This window comes from Monodelphis domestica, chromosome 1, assembly GCF_027887165.1.
Source record: "Monodelphis domestica isolate mMonDom1 chromosome 1, mMonDom1.pri, whole genome shotgun sequence".
NCBI lineage: Eukaryota > Metazoa > Chordata > Mammalia > Didelphimorphia > Didelphidae > Monodelphis > Monodelphis domestica.
The window spans coordinates 92,036,591-92,056,357 of NC_077227.1; the positions used below are offsets into that span (position 1 = coordinate 92,036,591).

Genomic DNA, 19,767 nt, shown 5'->3' on the forward strand with positions numbered 1-19,767 from the left:
AATCATTCTTAAAATCATCCCAACCTATTTGTTTCAGTCCCACATCTTCTTTCTATGCTGAATCCTTCTGTCATAATTATTTTAAGTTCTTAGAAGACACACATATTATCTTCTCATATAGAAAGGTAAACAGTTTAACTTTATTGAGTCACTTATGATTTCTCTTTCACATTTCTTTTTTTTATGCTTTTCTTGAGCCTTGTATTTGAAAGTTGATTGTTCTGTTGTGCTCTGGTCTTTTTGTCAGAAATGCTTGAAAGTTTTCTATTTCTTTACTGATTCATTTTTTCCCTTAAACAATTATACTCAATTTTGCTGGGTAGGAAGGGGAGGGAAGGAACATGATTCTTGTAACCAGGGGAAAATGTTATAAATTGACTAATAAAATAAAAATTTTTAAATTGTGCTTTTCAATAATAAGAGAAAATGAGTAAAAGTGTCAAATGTTATCTGTTTTTAAGCTTCCTAAGTTGAAATATTAATATATTCATTGTATTATTTTATACTTTATGGACATCAATTAGTTGATATAAACTTCTACTGACAAACTACACTTCTCTATGAAGGAGTGAACAAATACAACAAGTACAATGTAAATAAAATTATTTTAGTGAATGTGGAAAAAAAATCAATTTTACTCTTTTTAAATAACCATGGGAGAATTGACACAAAACTAACACTCAGTAACCGTGATGATTTTTTTTTGCAAAAGCTGATACCTCCCATCAAAAGTCTCCAGAATGCAGGGAAGCCCAGGCTCCCCACCCATCCTCATTGACTGCTGGACTTTAAGCCAATCAAAAACCTCCAGAGGACAGGGAAGCTCAAACCCCCCAACAACCCTCCCCAAGAGACTATACCAAGAGATATTCTGTTAAAGTTCCAAGAGGGGAGACTGATAGAAGTCCCCCCAAAAACAAAAAAAATGAGAGGAACAAGAGCACAGACAAATACGGGGAGTAAAGAAGGGGTGAATTTTTTTTTTAAACCCTTACCTTCCATCTTGGAGTCAATACTGTGCATTGGCTCCAAGGCAGAAGAGTGGTAAGGGCTAGGCAATGGGGGTCAAGTGACTTGCCCAGGGTCACACAGCTGGGAAGTGGCTGAGGCCAGATTTGAACCTAGGACCCCCCATCTCTAGGACTGGCTCTCAATCCACTGAGCTACCCAGCTGCCCCCAGAAGGGGTGAATTTGAGCAAACAACAGAAAAAGAAGAAAGAAACTACAATAGACAGCTACTACTCAGCAAATGGAACAGAGGGGGAGAGATCAGCAAACGATAAACCAGTAATCCCAGCGAATTGGATACAGGCTGTGGAAGAACTCAAAACACAACTAAAGAGGCTGAAGACAATTGGGAAGAGAACTTAAAAATTAAGATAAGTCATCTGGAAACAGAGGCACTTGAACTAAAACGAGAAAATTGTGTCCTGAAAGCCAAAATCAACCAGCTGGAAAATAAGGCAAAGTAGATGAAAAAGGAGGCAAAGGAGATGAAAGACGAGATAAAGAGGATGAAAGACGACCTTCAAAGAAAATCAGACCAGAAGGAAAAAGACAACCAAAAAGCCAGAGATGAAATCCAATCTTTAAGAACCAGAACTAGAATCAAGTGACCTCACAAGGCAGCAGGACACTATAAAACAAAACAAAAAGAATGAAAAAATTGAGGAAAATGTGAAGCATCTCATTCACAAAATAGACGATTTAGAAAATCATTCAAGAAGAGACAATTTAAGAATAACTGGACTACCAGAAGACCATGACAAAAGAAAAAGCCTGGACATAATACTAGAGGAAATTATCCAGGAAAACTGTTCCGAGATCCTAGAACAAGAAGGGAAAGTAGAGATTGAAAGAATCCACAGATCACTCCCTGTATTTAATCCCCAACTGACAACACCAAGAAATGTTATAGCCAAATTCAAAAACAATCAGATGAAAGAACAGATATTACAAGCAGCCAAGAAAAAGCCATTCAGATACCAAACACGGTGAGGTTAACACAGGATCTGGCTGCATCCACACTGAAGGACCAAAAGGCATTGAATACGATATTCTGGAAAGCAAGGGAACTAGGTCTACAATCAAGAATAAAATACCCATCAAAACTGACTATATTCTTACAGGGGAAAGTATGGTCATTCAACACAACAGAAGAGTTCCAAGCATTCATAAAGAAAAGACAAGACCTGAACAGAAAATTTGATGTCCAACCACAGAACTCAAGAGAATCATCAAAAGGTAATTAAAAAAGAGGGGGGAAAATTTTTTTTAAGAGACTCACTCAATAAGTTAAAATGATATGTATCCCTATAAGAAAAGAGGTCATTGGTAACTCTTAAAAACTGTTGCTATCACCTGAGCAGCTAAAAGAATTACACTCAGAAGGAACAGTGACAAACTGTATAGGATGAAAGGACAAGACATAAATAGGTATATAGATATATGCATGCATAAATACATATACATGTATATATATATATATATATATATATATATATATATACACATACATATGACTAGAGCTAAAAAAGAAAAGAGGTTATGACTAAAAGAAATAGGAAAAGAACAAATGGGGGTAAATTTATATGTCACAAAGAAGCTCATGGTGGGAGGGGAGAGAACATCGATACACTGGAAGGGTAAAGAGGTTGGAGATAGGAAATACTCAATTCTTACGTACTTTGAAACTGACCCAAAGAGGGAAGAACAATCCAATCCATTGGGGAAGAGAACAGACCAAAGAGGGAAGAACAATCCAATCCATTGGGGAAGAGAATAGATTTGCGCCCTATAGGGGAGTAGAAGGGTAAAAAACGGACTAGTGGGGAGGGAAGCAGTACAAGGGAGGGAGAGGGTGGGGGGAAAAATTTAAAAAGACTACAGGGGAAAATAAGGGAGGGAATAAGAAGGGAATGAGGTAGAAAGGGAAGTAAAATAAGGGGGGGGGGGGAAGGGGGGACTGACTATAAACAAAAATTGGTATAGAAGGAAATAGTGAAAGAAGAAAAGGCAGGACCAGGAGTAGAAATAAAAATGCTGGGAAATACACAGCTAGTAATCATAACTCTGAATGTTAATGGAATGAACTCACCCATAAAACGCAAGCAAATAGCAGAGTGGATTAGAATCAAAACCCTACCATATGATGTCAGCAAGAAACACACATGAGGAAGGTAGATACTCATAGGGTGAAAGTAAGAGGATGGAGCCAAATCTATTGGGCATCAAATGATAAAAAGAAGGCAGGAGTAGCAATCATGATATCTGACAAAGCCAAAGTAAAAATAAATCTAGTTAAAAGAGATAGGGAAGGTAATTACATCCTGATAAAAGGCAGTATAGACAATGAGGAAATATCTGTACTCAATATGTATGCACCAAATGGCAGAGCATCCAAATTTTTAAAGAAGAAACTAGAGGAGCTCAAGGATGAAATAGATAGAAAAACTATACTAGTGGGAGATCTGAACCTTCCCCTATCCGAACTAGATAAATCAAATTAAAAAATAAATAAGAAAGAGGTGAGAGAAGCAAATGAAATCTTAGAAAAATTAGAGTTAGTAGACATATGGAGAAAAATAAATAGGGACAAAAAGGAATACACCTTCTTTTCAGCAGTACATGGTACATTCACAAAAATTGACCATGTACCAGGGCACAAAATCATTGCAAACAAGTGCAAAAGGGCAGAAATAATAAATGCAAACTTCTGAGACCACAATGCAATAAAAATAATAATTAGTAAGGGTACATGGATAAATCAAAAATTAATTGGAAATTAAACAATATGATATTCCAAAACCAGCTAGTTAAAGAACAAATCATAGAAACAATTAATAACTTCATTGAAGAAAATGACAATGGTGAGACATCCTTTCAAAACCTATGGGATACAGCCAAAGCAGTACTCAGGGGGAAATTTATATCCTTGAGTTCATATATAAACAAATTAAGAAGGGCAGAGGTCAATAAATTGGGCATGCAAATTAAAAAACTGGAAAGTGAACAAATTAAAAACCCTCAGATGAAGACTAAATTAGAGATCCTAAAAATCAAAGGAGAAATTAATAAAATTGAAAGTCAAAGAACTATTGATTTAATAAATAAGACTAGAAGCTGGTACTTTGAAAAAACAAATAAAATTGACAAAATACTAGTCAGTCTAATTAAAAAAAGGAAAGAAAAAACCAAATTGACAGTATCCAAGATGAAAAGGGAGACCTCACCTCTAATGAAGAGGAAATCAAGGCAATCATTAAAAACTACTATGCGCAATTATATGGCAAAAAATATGGCAATCTAAGTGATATGGATGAAAACTTACAAAAATATAAATTGCCTAGGCTAAAAGAAGAAGAAATAAATTACCTTAACCCCATATCAGAAAAAGAAATTGAACAAGCCATCAAAAAACTCCTTAAGAAAAAATCCCCAGGTCCAGACGGATTCACAAATGAATTCTATCAAACATTCAAAGAACAGCTAACCCCAATACTATACAAACTATTTCACAGAATAAGCCAAGAAGGGGTTCTACCAAATTCTTTTTATGACACAAACATGGTACTGATCACAAAGCCAGGCAGGTTAAAAACAGAGAAAGAAAACTATAAGCCAATCTCCCTAATGAATATAGATGCAAAAATCTTAAATAGGATACTAGCAAAGACTCCAGCAAGTCACCACAAGGGTTATCCACTATGATCAGGTAGGATTCATGCCAGGAATGCAAGGATGGTTCAATATTAGGAAAACCATCCACATAACTGACCATATAAACAAGCAAACCGACAAAAATCACATGATTATCTCAATAGATGCAGAAAAAGCCTTTGACAAAATACAACACCCATTCCTAGTGAAAACACTAGAAAGTATAGGAATAGAAGGGCCTTTCCTAAAAATAATAAACAGTATATAATTAAAACCATCAGCAAACATCATCTGCAATGGGGAAAAACTCAAAGCCTTCCCAATAAGATCAGGAGTCAAACAAGGATACCCATTATCACCTTTATTATTTAATATCGTACTAGAAACACTAGCAGTAGCAATTAGAGAAGAAAAAGAAATTTAAGGTATTAAAATTGGCAATGAGGAGACCAAGCTGTCACTCTTTGCAGATGATATGATGATTTACTTAAAGAATCCTAGGGAATCAACCAAAAAGCTAATCGAAATAATCAACAACTTTAGCAAAGTTGCAGGATACAAAATAAACCCACATAAGTCATCAGCATTTCTATATATCTCCAACCCAGTTCAGCAGTAAGAATTAGAAAGAGAAATTTCATTTAAAGTCACCCAAGACAACATAAAATACTTAGGAATCTATCTGCCGAGACAAACACAGGAACTATATGAACACAACTACAAAACACTCTCCACACAATTAAAACTAGATTTAAACAACTGGAAAAACATTGATTGCTCATGGGTGGGACGAGCTAAAATAATAAAAATGACCATCCTACCCAAACTTATATATCTATTTAGTGCCATACCCATTGAACTACCAAAAAACTATTTTACTGAATTAGAGAAAATGATAACAAAGTTCATTTGGAAGAATAAAGGATCAAGGATATCCAGGGAAATAATTAAAAAAATACAAAGGAAGGTGGCCTTGCAGTCCCAGATCTCAAACTATATTACAAAGCAGCAGTCATCAAAACAATTTGGTACTAGCTAAGAGACAGAAAGGAGGATCAGTGGAATAGACTTGGGGTAAATGACCTCAGCAAGACAGTCTTTGACAAACCCAAAGACCCCAGCTTTTGGGACAAAAATCCAGTATTTGATAAAAACTGCTGGGAAAATTGGAAGACAGTGTGGGAGAGATTAGGTTTGGATCAACACCTCACACCCTACACCAAGATAAACTCAGAATGGGTGAATAACTTGAATATAAAGAAAGAAAATATAATTAAATTAGGTGAACACAGAATAGTATACATGTCAGACCTTTGGGAAGGGAAAGATTTTAAAACCAAGCAAGACTTAGAAAGAGTCACAAAATGCAAAATAAATAATTTTGACTACATCAAATTAAAAAGTTTTTGTACAAACAAAACCAATGTAACTAAAATTAGAAGGAAAACAACAAATTGGGAAACGATCTTCATAACAAAAACCTCTGACAAAGGTCTAATTACTCAAATCTATAAAGAGCTAAACCAGTTCTACAAAAAATCAAGCCATTCTCCAATTAAAAAATGGGCAAAAGACTTCCGGTCAAGATGGCGGTGTAGAAGCAGCGAAAGTTCAGACCTCCGAAACCCTTCCCTACCGATCGCAAACAAAGTGCTCCTAGGCCACCGAAATTCAAGCTGAACAACAGGATAGACCTGGGGAAACCTCCTCCTGGACCTGGATCAAAAGGTACCGCACCCCAAAAGCCAGAACCCTAGATCACTCAGATCTAAGGAGTAGACAGAAAGAAGGTCCCAGGACCCATCCCCCCCAACCCAGAGTGCTGAGCCCAAGGCAGCAGCGGGAACCTCAGGGCTCTGAGGACTCACCTTGAAAGCAACCCGAGCCAGTCTCCGGAGTGCCCAACACAGACGGCAGGGAAGCATAGAGAGAAGGGGGAAGCCTGTGGCCTCCTGGCTGGGTTCTTCCCTCTGGGTCTCGGGGGAGGTCCCAGCTTCGGGGCACCAGCTGAGCCCAATCCCATCGGGAGCCCTCAGAGCTACTGAAAGGACAGAGGGCTCAGGGCTGGCAAGGGGGGTGCTCCGGGGAGCTTGCCTTGAAAGTAACCCGGGCCAGTTTCCGGGCATTCAACACAGACTGTGGAAGAGGAGGTTGCTGCTTTTCTCTTTCTTCTTTTTTGGCTCCGGGATCATTTGGCCCACACTACCTGAACCTAATCCCATCAGGAGCCATCAGAGTCCAGGCAAGCCACTACCCCTCCCCCCTTAGAGAGCAGGGTCCTCTGAAAGAACCAGCTGAACCTAATCCCATCAGGAGCCCTCAGAGCTACTGAAAGGACAGAAAACTCAGGGCTGGCAAAGGGGTTGCTCCAAAGAGCTTTCCTTGAAAGTAACTCGGCCAGTCTCTGGGCACTCAACACAGGCTGTGGAAGAGGAGGTGGCTGCTTTTTTTTTTTCCCTTCCCTTTTTTGGCTCTGGGATCTTTCGGCCCACACCACCTGAACCTAATCTCATCAGGAGCCCTCAGAGTCCAGGCAAGCCACAACCCCTGCCCCCTTAGAGAGCTGGGTCTTCTGAAAAAACAGAAACCTAGAGGCGAAGTCAAGATGGCAGCCTAGAAGGAGCATAGACCTGGCAGCCTGGCTAGAGCTTTAGAGATCCTCCATATCTGCTCCAGCCGTCCAAGAAGTTTAAAACTCAGAATAAACCCATCCCAAATAAGCTGAACTCAATCCCATCAAAAGTCTCCAGAACACAGGGAAGCCCAGGCTCCCCATCCATCCTCACTGACTGCTGAACTTTAAGCCAATCAAAAGCCTCCAGAGGACAGGAAAGCTCAAACCCCCAACAACCCTCCCTCAGAGATTACACCAAGAGATCCTCTGTTAAAGCTCCAAGAGGGGAGACTGATAGAAGTCCCTAAAAAACAAAAAAATGAGAGGAACAAGAGCACAGACAAATACAGGGAGGAAAGAAGGGGTGAATTTGAACAAACAACAGAAACAGAAGAAAGAAACTACAATAGACAGCTACTACTCACCAAATGGAACAGAGGGGGGGAGATCAGCAAACGATAAACCAGAAATCCCAGCGAATTGGATACAGGCTGTGGAAGAACTCAAAACACAGCTAAGAGAGGCTGAAGACAATTGGGAAAAGAACTTAAAAATTAAGATAAGTCATCTGGAAACAGAGGCACTTGAACTAAAACAAGAAAATAGTGTCCTGAAAGCCAAAATCATCCAGCTGGAAAATGAGGCAAAGGAGATGAAAGATGAAGCAAAGGAGATGAAAGACGAGATAAAGAGGATGAAAGACAATCTTCAAAGAAACTCAGACCAGAAGGAAAAAGACGACCAAAAAGCCAAAGATGAAATCCAATCTTTAAGAACCCGAGTAAAACAACTAGAATCAAGTGACCTCACAAGGCAGCAGGACACTATAAGACAAAACAAAAAGAATGAAAAAATTGAGGAAAATGTGAAGCATCTCATTCACAAAACAGACGATTTAGAAAATCGTTCAAGAAGAGACAATTTAAGAATAATTGGACTACCAGAAGACCACGACAAAAGAAAAAGCCTGGACATAATACTAGAGGAAATTATCCAGGAAAACTGTCCCGAAATCCTAGAACAAGAGGGGAAAGTGGAGATTGAAAGAATCCACAGATCACCCCCTGTTTTTAATCCCCAACTGACAACACCAAGAAATGTTATAGCCAAATTCAAAAACAATCAGATAAAAGAACAGGTATTACAAGCTGCCAAAAAGAAACCATTCAGATACCATGGAAACATGGTGAGGATAACACAGGATCTTTCTGCATCCACACTGAAGGACCGAAAGGCATGGAATATGATATTCCGGAAAGCAAGGGAACTAGGCCTACAGCCAAGAATAAAATACCCATCAAAACTGACTATATTCTTACAGGGGAAAGTATGGTCATTTAACACAACAGAGGGATTCCAAGCATTCATAAATAAAAGACCAGACCTGAACAGAAAATTTGAAGTCCAACCACAGAATTCAAGAGAATCATCAAAAGGTAATTAAAAAAGAGGGGAAAAACAACAACAACAACAAAGGTTTTTTTTAAGAGGCTCAATAAGTTAAAATGATATGTATCCCTATAAGAAAAGAGGTCATTGGCAACTCTTAAAAACTGTTGCTATCACCTAAGCAGCTAGAAGAACTACACTCAGAGGGAAGGAACAAACTGTATAGGATGAAAGGACAAGACATAAATAGGTATATAGAGATATGCATGCATAAATACATATACATGTGTATGTATATATATATATATACATGACTAAAGCTAAAAAAGAAAAGAGGTTATGACTAAAAGAAATGGGAAAAGAAACAAATGGGGGTAAATTTATATGTCACAAAGAAGCTCATGGCGGGAGGGGGGAGAACATCGATACACTGGAAGGGTAAAGAGGTCGGAGATAGGAAATATTCAACTCTTACGTACTTTGAAACTGACCCAAAAAGGGAAGAACAATCCAATCCATTGGGGAAGAGAATAGATTTGCGCCCTACAGAGGAGTAGAAGGGTAAAAAACAGACTGGTGGGGAGGGAAGCAGTACAAGGGAGGGAGAGGGTGGGGGGGGGATTTTTAAAAAGACTACAGGGGAAAATAAGGGAGGGAACTAGAAGGGAGGGGGGTAGAAAGGGAAATACAAGGGGGACTGATTTAAAGTAAATCACTGGACTAAAAGGTAGAGCTGAAGAAGAAAGGTTAGAATTAGGGAAGGATATCAAAATGCCAGGGAGTCCACAAGTGACAGTCATAACATTGAACGTGAATGGGATGAACTCACCCATAAAACGTAAACAAATAGAAGAATGGATTAGAATCCAAAACCCTACCATATGTTGTCTCCAAGAAACACACATGAGGCGGGTAGACACCCACAAGGTCAGGATTAAAGGATGGAGTAAGACCTTCTGGGCCTCAAGTGACAGAAAGAAGGCAGGAGTGGCAATCATGATATCTGATAAAGCCAAAGCAAAAAAAAACCTGATCAAAAGGGATAGGGAAGGTTATTATATTTTGTTAAAAGGGACTTTAGATAATGAGGAAATATCACTAATCAACATATATGCACCAAATAATATAGCACCCAAATTTCTAATGGAGAAACTAGGAGAATTGAAGGAAGAAATAGACAGTAAAACCATATTAGTGGGAGACTTAAACCAACCATTATCAAATTTAGATAAATCAAATCAAAAAATAAATAAGAAAGAGGTAAAAGAAGTGAATGAAATCTTAGAAAAATTAGAATTAATAGACATATGGAGAAAAATAAATAGGGATAAAAAGGAATACACCTTCTTCTCAGCACCACATGGCACATTCACAAAGATTGACCATACATTAGGTCACAGAAACATGGCACACAAATGCAGAAAAGCAGAAATAATAAATGCAGCCTTTTCAGACCACAAGGCAATAAAAATAACGATCAGTAATGGTACATGGAAAACCAAATCAAAAACTAATTGGAAACTAAACAATATGATACTCCAAAATCGTTTAGTTAGAGAAGAAATCATAGAAACAATTAATAATTTCATCGAGGAAAATGACAATGGCGAGACATCCTTTCAAACCTTTTGGGATGCAGCCAAAGCAGTAATCAGAGGTAAATTCATATCCCTGAGTGCATATATTAACAAACTAGGGAGAGCAGAGATCAATCAATTGGAAATGCAAATAAAAAAACTCGAAAGTGACCAAATTAAAAACCCCCAGCAGAAAACCAAACTAGAAATCCTAAAAATTAAGGGAGAAATTAATAAAATTGAAAGTGATAGAACTATTGATTTAATAAATAAGACAAGAAGCTGGTACTTTGAAAAAACAAATAAAATAGACAAAGTACTGGTCAATCTAATTAAAAAAAGGAAGGAAGAAAAGCAAATTAACAGCATCAAAGATGAAAAGGGGGACATCACCTCTGAGGAAGAGGAAATTAAGGCAATCATTAGAAATTACTTTGCCCAATTATATGGCAATAAATATACCAATTTAAGTGATATGGATGAATATATACAAAAATACAAACTGCCTAGACTAACAGAAGAGGAAATAGAATTCTTAAATAATCCCATATCAGAAAATGAAATCCACCAAGCCATCAAAGAACTTCCTAAGAAAAAATCCCCAGGGCCTGATGGATTCACCAGTGAATTCTATCAAACATTCAGAGAACAGTTAATCCCAATACTATACAAACTATTTGACATAATAAGCAAAGAGGGAGTTCTACCAAACTCCTTTTATGACACAAACATGGTACTGATTCCAAAACCAGGCAGGTCAAAAACAGAGAAAGAAAACTATAGACCAATCTCCCTAATGAATATAGATGCAAAAATCTTAAATAGGATACTAGCAAAAAGACTTCAGCAAGTGATCAGAAGGGTCATCCACCATGATCAAGTAGGATTTATACCAGGGATGCAGGGCTGGTTCAATATTAGGAAAACCATCCACATAATTGACCACATTAACAAGCAAACCAACAAGAACCACATGATTATCTCAATAGATGCAGAAAAAGCCTTTGATAAAATACAACACCCATTCCTATTAAAAACACTAGAAAGCATAGGAATAGAAGGGTCATTCCTAAAAATAATAAACAGTATATATCTAAAACCATCAGCTAATATCATTTGCAATGGGGATAAACTAGATGCATTCCCAATAAGATCAGGAGTGAAACAAGGATGCCCATTATCACCTCTATTATTTGACATCGTACTAGAAACACTAGCAGTAGCAATTAGAGAAGAAAAAGAAATTGAAGGCATCAAAATAGGCAAGGAGGAGACCAAGTTATCACTTTTTGCAGATGACATGATGGTCTACTTAAAGAATCCTAGAGATTCAACCAAAAAGCTAATTGAAATAATCAACAACTTTAGCAAAGTTGCAGGATACAAAATAAACCCACATAAGTCATCAGCTTTTCTATATATCTCCAACACAGCTCAGCAGCAAAAACTAGAAAGAGAAATCCCATTCAAAATCACCTTAGACAAAATAAAATACCTAGGAATCTACCTCCCAAGACAAACACAGGAACTATATGAACACAACTACAAAACACTCGCCACACAACTAAAACTAGACTTGAGCAATTGGAAAAACATTAACTGCTCATGGGTAGGACGAGCCAACATAATAAAAATGACTATCCTGCCCAAACTTATTTATCTATTTAGTGCCATACCCATGGAACTCCCAAAAAATTTCTTTACTGATTTGGAAAAAAGCATAACAAAGTTCATTTGGAATAACAAAAGATCAAGGATATCCAGGGAAATAATGAAAAAAAACACTAATGAGGGGGGCCTAGCAGTCCCAGACCTCAAACTATATTACAAAGCAGCAGTCATCAAAACAATTTGGTACTGGCTAAGAGACAGAAAGGAGGATCAGTGGAATAGACTGGGGGAAAGCGACCTCAGCCAGATAGTATACGATAAACCCAAAGACCCCAGGTCTTGGGATAAAAATTCACTATTTGATAAGAACTGCTGGGAAAATTGGAAGACAGTGTGGGAGAGATTAGGAATTGATCAACACCTCACACCCTACACCAAGATAAATTCAAAATGGGTGAAAGACTTAAACATAAAGAAGGAAACCATAAGTAAATTGGGTAAACACAGAATAGCATACATGTCAGACCTTTGGGAAGGGAAAGACTTTAAAACCAAGCAAGACATAGAGAGAATCACAAAATGTAAAATAAATAATTTCGACTACATCAAATTAAAAGGCTTTTGTACAAACAAAAGCAATGTAACTAAAATCAGAAGGAAAACAACAAGTTGGGAAAAAATCTTCATAAAAACCTCTGACAAAGGTTTAATTACTCAAATTTATAAAGAGCTAAATCAATTGTACAAAAAATCAAGCCATTCCCCAATTGATAAATGGGCAAGGGACATGGATAGACAGTTTTCAGATAAAGAAATCAAAACTATTAATAAGCACATGAAGAAGTGCTCCACATCTCTTATAATCAGAGAGATGCGAATCAAAACAACTCTGAGGTATCACCTCACACCTAGCAGATTGGCTAACATGACAGTTATGGAAAGTAATGAATGCTGGAGGGGATGTGGCAAAGTAGGGACATTAATTCATTGCTGGTGGAGTTGTGAACTGATCCAGCCATTCTGGAGGGCAATTTGGAACTATGCACAAAGGGCGATAATAGAATGTCTACCCTTTGATCCAGCCATAGCACTGCTGGGTTTGTACCCCAAAGAGATAATGGACACAAAGACTTGTACAAAAATATTCATAGCTGCGCTCTTTGTGGTGGCCAAAAATTGGAAAATGAGGGGATGCCCATCAATTGGGGAATGGCTGAACAAATTGTGGTATATGTTGGTAATGGAATACTATTGTGCTCAAAGGAATAATAAAGTGGAGGATTTCCATGTGAACTGGAACAACCTCCAGGAAGTGATGCAGAGCGAGAGGAGCAGAACCAGGAGAACATTGTACACAGAGACAAACACACTGTGGTATCATCGAACGTAATGGACTTCTCCATTAGTGGTGGTGTAATGTCCCTGCACAATCTGCAGGGATCAAGGAGAAAAAAACACTATCCAAAAGCAGAGGACAAACTGAGGGAATAGAAACACCAAGGAAAAGCAACTGCCTGACTACAATGGCTGAGGGGACATGACAGAGGAAAGACTCGGAGTGAACACTCTGATGCAAATACTAACAACATGGCAATGGGTTCAAGTCAAGAACACATATGATACCAGTGGAATCACACGTCGGCCACGGGGGGTGGGAGGGAGGAAAAGAAAATGATCTTTGTCTTTAATGAAAAATGCATGGAAATGATCAAATAAAATACTATAAAATTAAAAAAAAAATGGGCAAGGGACATGAATAGGCAATTTTCAGTTAAAGAAATCAAGACTAATAATAAGCACATGAAAAAGTGTTCTAGATCTCTTATAATCAGAGAGATGCAAATCAAAACAACTCTGAGGTATTATCTCACACCTAGCAGACTGTTCAACATGACAGCAAAGGAAAGTAATGAATGCTGGAGGGGATGTGACAAAGTAGGGACATTAATTCATTGCTGGTGGAGTTGTGAACTGATCCAACCATTCTGGAGGACAATTTGGAACTATGCCCAAAGGGTGATAAAAGACTGTCTGCCCTTTGATCCAGCTATAGCACTGCTAGGTTTGTACCCCAAAGAGATAATAAGGAAAAAGACTTGTACAAGAATATTCATAGCTGCGCTCTTTGTGGTGGCCAAAAATTGGAAAATGAGGGTATGCCCTTCAATTTGGGGAATGGCTGAACAAATTGTGGTATATGTTGGTGATGGAATACTATTGTGCTAAAAGGAATAATAAAGTGGAGGAATTCCATGGTGACTGGAACGACCTCCAGGAAGTGATGCAGAGTGAGAGGAGCAGAATCAGGAGAACATTGTACACAGAGACTGACACATTGTGGTACAAGAGAACGTAATGGACTTCTCCAGTAATGGCTTTACAATGTCCCTGAACAACCTGCAGCGATCTATGAGAAAAAAAAAAAACTATCCTCTTGCAGAGGACAAACTGAGGGAGTAAAAACACCAAGGAAAAGCAACTGCCTAACTACAGAGGTTGAGGGGACATGATCAAGGAGAGATGCTAAATGAGCGCCCTAATGCAAATACCAACAACAAGGAAATGGGTTCAGAGCAAGGGCACATGTGATACCCAGACGAATCGCGCCTCGGCTAGGGAAGGGGTGGCGGGGAGTTGGGGGGAAGAAAATAAAATGATCTGTTTCCAATGAACAATGTATGAAAATGACCAAATAAAATAATGTTTCAAAAACTAAAAAAAAAAAAGCTGATACCTGTTTTGCAATTTTTCAGTACTACATATTCTCATATTCTCTCTGCCCTCAAATACTAGTAGGAATAACCTGTATTCTCTCTATGTGTTATTCAAAATATACCAAAATTTCCCCTTATTTTGGTCTACATTGCTTTGATTTAAGACTCTAAACTGAAACCAAAGATGGAAAAGATTCAATCCAAAAAAGTTTTTAAAAAATTATTAAAGATTGGTAATTAAAATTTTACTTTTTAAAAGCAACCATTTTCTAAATTCTACATCTTTACTCAATGAAAAATATTTTCATTTGATCTCAGAGAAATAAAAATGATCAATTAAAACTACTTTTCCATGCCTTGTTTATTCCATTTCCATCCCATTTCCCCCCAAATAGCTGCTCTAAAATATTTACTAAAGCTATCAGAGGCTGGATCCTTAAAAGCTGGTCATTCTTTGATAAAGCTGCTACTATCTGTGAAATTAGGCGATCTGGCAGACAGAACAGAGGAACTTTTGGAATATCTTGACTTCTGGCCTACACAAAGAGAGATGATACAGTAATAAGCAAAGTTTTGTTATCAGAGCAGTCAACCTGAATTTCAAATGGAAAGAATGGATGATATGTAAAGAAATTTAAATGTCTACTGCTGTAATATAATGGCTCAACATCTTTAAAGATCACTTTGTTTCCAAAAGAATAATTAATTCCATTAACTTGCATTTATATTCTACTTCCAAATGAAGTAGCATGGAAACAGAAAGCAAGGCTACAATTATGGAATGTCACTAACATGGTATGTTAGGGATTCCTTTTTGGGTTAAAAACCAAGAATTATTTTATACTACTGAAATGGACAACTATAAATTACAAAAGGCATGCCAACTTAAAATTGAAATTATTACTCTACCCTTTTTAACACTAGATGTTTTCTCTATTTGAAAGGTGTTTCCTCCCATGAGGAAACTGTTAAATCAAAAGTTTGGGACTTTTATCCTTTCTTTCAATTATGTAAATAATACAACAATTTTGGTAATATTGGAAACATGGGAAAATGGAAGATGAGTTCAAATCTGGCTAAGTCACTTAATCTCTATTGCCTCAATTTCCTTAAAGGAGATAATTTGGTAAAGTGTTAACATAGAGTCTGGCACATAATAGATACTATATAAATGTTAGTTATTAATTTGATGATGATTTGAGTAGAAGTCACTTGAGTGATTTCCTCAGTCCTAATAGGATTAAGTAAAAACAGGAGAGTACAGAATGATGACTCACATTTCTCTAGTACTTCAAGGCTTAGGGCATCAAGAGCCTGGGAAATACATAACATACATATTATCTCACTCCTTTGATAACTGATGAAATTAAGGACCACAGAAGTTAAAATGACTTGGCCACCAGAATATAAATAAATGAAAACAATGATTTGAACACAGGTCATCTGACTTTGAGGCCAGTGCTCTTTCCACTTTGCTTCCCTGCCTACATTTTAATATGGATAAATATTTTAATTGCAAATTAATCTATTTAATCAATACTATATTGTCTATTAAATTATTCAGTGCTTGTGAAGTGAAAAAATTAATATAGAAAATAGTGTCAGGATAAGTCATTCTTCTGGAGTTTCTAAAATTAAATTTAAGGGTGAAGGTATATTTAGAAAAAAAAAGATTATAATATTAAATGAATAAAAGCTTCTTAGTACAGTAGAAAAGAACTCTGGTCTAGCAGGCAAAAATTATAGTCTCGGTTCTGAGATCAATCAAACTGGTACCTTGGTCAATTCACTTCCCATCTCTTGGACTCACATTTCCACATCAGAAAAATAAGAATAAACTGAACAATCTCTAAATACCTATTTTAAGGGGGTATTTTAGACAGTAAGATATATGTGCATATTTATATGCATATTTTTCCCTGCACTTTAAAAATTATTACCACATTTTGCTCCAATTCACAAAATATTTTATTGTATCTTTTTGAAAAGAATAGCTTTCAAAGCATAAGTAAAAACAAGTATTAGCTCCTGGCTTATCAGGAGCTTACCAGACATAAGCAAAAGGCTGTCAAGGTTATAAAAAAAAGCAATGCCAAAGAGAATAAAAATTGAGAAAAAATACTAAACTCTTAACACAAAGACTATTATCAGAAATAATATTGCATTTTAAACTCTTTAAGAGTTTAAGAAGCAACTCTGTCCATTATGTTTTCTCCTTCCCCTCACCATATTATTTAAGACAGAGTATATAAGAACTTAAATGTTGCTGATGGATATATTCACTCTCTCCTCACCTTTACCTCTTAGAATCTTGACTTCCCTCCAAAGGTCAGTTTAAAACCATCAAGGACAGAAGACCTTTCCTAATTTTACAGGTTCTCTTTTTTACAGTGTCTCTTTTGCCCCTTAAAATGAATGATCTCCTTTATATTTGGCATATGCCTACATTAATTCCTACAACAGAAGAGCCCCTTAAAGACAGGTAATATTTCCTTTTTGTTTTTCTAGTTTCAACACTTTGAGTGGCACTTGACATAGAGGAGGGGCCTAATAAATGTTTATTAACTATTTCAAAGTGTGCTTTTTCCTCTGTGATAAAATTCATTGATAGTTATTTAAAAATAAATTTTCCTAAAGCAACTTTTCAATTTTATATTTATGACTATTTACTGGATATAATAAAACTAAGAGAAGTTTTAGAAACTATTCTCCATTAAATGAGCAACAATAAAATGAAAAATAATACCAAGTATCTGACTCACATCTGGAGGAATTCGAGCACTGTCCTTTACTGAGTTGCCTTCAACAGTGAGATGATAAACTTGTCCATCAGTATCAGTAAATACAAAATGCTCCCGGGCTGAGATGTTTTGGCTCAGCTCAGATTTGCTTTCTGCTTCCTGCAATAGGCTTTGAGACAGAAATAATAAAATAAAGGTAATTCTTTTCCATAAAGTGATACCATCAGTTAATAAGTTTAAAAAAAGGACAAAATCTGAAGACTATAACAATTAAAAAATGATTTTGCATATTGAAAGCAGGTATCCCATCATCACTAATAAGGAATAATTATACCATGATAGGAAAGCTAGGTACTGAAACATTTCAAATAATTTAAACATATGACTGAAAAAAGAAACAATGTTCTGATTATTACTGAGATCTGATTTGTCAGGTATTGAAGATATCTTATTATACACATCTTTGAGGAAAAAGCTTAATAACCATTAATTACTGGACATACCAGAGAGATTAAGGTTTGGATCAAATATCTTCTGTAATTTCTACTGATTCTGAGACTTTTATCTGAATTATTAGGTCTGCCAAAAAGATAAGTGGGGGGACAGCTGGGTAGCTCAGTCAGGCCTAAAGATGGGAGATCCTAGGGCCAAATGTGGCCCAGCTGTGTGAACCTGGACAAGTCATTTGATCCTCATTGTCTAGCCCTTGCTATTCTTCTGCCTTGGAACCAATACCCAATATTGATTACAAGATGGAAGGTAAGGGTTTAAAAAAAAAAAAGATAAGTGAATAGGTGTGACTGTGTCCTGTATCATATGACTTTTTCAAAAGATATTTCAATTTGAAAGGTTCAAAAAAGAAAATGAAATTAGATAAGGTTTAATCTTGTTGTTCAGTGCTTGTAACACTCTGTGACCCTATTTGGGGTTTTCTTGGCAAATCTCCAGGAGTAGTTTGCCATTTCCTTCTCCTGCTCATTTTTACAAAAGAAAAAACAAGGCAAACTCAGTTAAGTGACTTGCACAGGGTCACATAGCTAGTAAGTATCTGAAGCTGGAATTTGAACTCAGGAAGATGGATTTTTCTAAGTCCAGGCCTGACACTATCCACTACGCCCACCTATTATATTCTTAATATACTGTTAACTATGTTTTTCTTTTTAACTTATCATTAGCTTACTTTAAACATAGCAAATATAGGGAAATGCAAAGTAAGAAATTATTAAATTAAAAATAATTCCATAATAAAATACTTCATAAAATATTCAAGATATTTAAATATATTATGTAATTATGTGTCTTTAAATAGGATATGATAGACAGATGTATATATCTTCCACTAAAACCCTACTGATGCTGCATCATGGCAAAAAGACTTAAGAGTATGGGTTGGTGATAAATTATTATCTAAGTAACTCTCATAGTTACATACAGACATGTTTCTCCTGAAAGCCTAGCCACTCATAAAAGAATATGCTATATAACATTAAGTACCTTCTGAAATACTAAAGTATGTTTAGTGTAGATGTATTTGAAATCCCTTCTCTTATACCTTTATTACTGCATTGAAATTTCTGATAGTAAGCAAAAGCAATAAAGATTAAGGAAAAGAATGGATCTGAAGATTTTTTTAATTAATTACATTAACATGTTGACAGTATGCCGATTAAAGAAAGCATTAAGCAATAAAGTAAATAATCTGCCAATTAAATATAATATCCTAAGATGAAATAAAGCACGTAATTGAAATGTATGGTGAAATATTTCCCTATATATACTTTTTTATATGACACTTGTACTGTTTAAAATAATGTCTTTATTTGAAAAAAAAAAAACCTGAGACAATGACTCATACCTGATCACAGAAGATTCTACACTACTAAGTTCTGCATCAGATACTACAGTTTGTCGGGCCATAGCTTCTCGGGTAGCAAGTTGTTTTTTTCTTAAACTCTTTAAATTGTGAGATGGTGACCACTCCTGTAAAGAAGTTGATTGAGAGAAATGTGTGTGTTATCCTAGAAAAACTCTGCATGCAAACAACTATGTACAAATGACACCTACATGAGAAAAACGGTTTATTGCTGTTATTTTTCGAAAAGTTTAATTTTCTACTTTGGCTTTATAATTATTCATTTGTACATGCATTTCAATAAGCATTGACAATAAACAAATAAGCATATACTATGGGCCACGCACTGGGCTAAGCAGCTAGGGATAGAAAGCAAAATAAAACCCTTATCCACAAGGAGTTGTCTAATGGGGAAGAAAACATAGAAACAACTACGTACACATATTATCTATGCAAGAAAACTGGAGATAATCTTGGAAGAAAGGCAGAAAGAATGAGGACTGGAAAAGCCTTCTTACAGATGGTGGAATATAAGATAAGACTTGAAGCCAAAGAAACAAAGAGATGAGAGAATTATAAGCATGGAAGAAAACCAGTAAAAATGCTTAA

The 19,767-nt window shown here is 36.4% G+C and overlaps 1 protein-coding gene and 1 long non-coding RNA gene across 3 annotated transcripts in view; one reads left to right on the forward strand and one right to left on the reverse strand.

Annotated features, from left to right (window-relative positions):
* Positions 1-19,767, reverse strand: part of WDR11 (WD repeat domain 11) — a 102,479-nt gene that overhangs the window by 37,708 nt on the left and 45,004 nt on the right. For both annotated transcript variants that reach the window (XM_056803328.1, XM_056803330.1), the window contains exons 15-16: positions 19,162-19,286; positions 17,328-17,475 (exon numbers count right to left, since the gene is read on the reverse strand). In XM_056803328.1, coding sequence (XP_056659306.1) covers positions 17,328-17,475; positions 19,162-19,286 — 273 coding nt within the window. The remainder of the gene's footprint in view (positions 1-17,327; positions 17,476-19,161; positions 19,287-19,767) is intronic.
* The window catches only part of LOC130455124 (uncharacterized), a 33,018-nt gene continuing 14,861 nt past the window's right edge, over positions 1,611-19,767 (forward strand). Inside the window, exon 1 of the long non-coding RNA XR_008913039.1 lies at positions 1,611-2,245. This is a non-coding gene — a long non-coding RNA (uncharacterized LOC130455124). The remainder of the gene's footprint in view (positions 2,246-19,767) is intronic.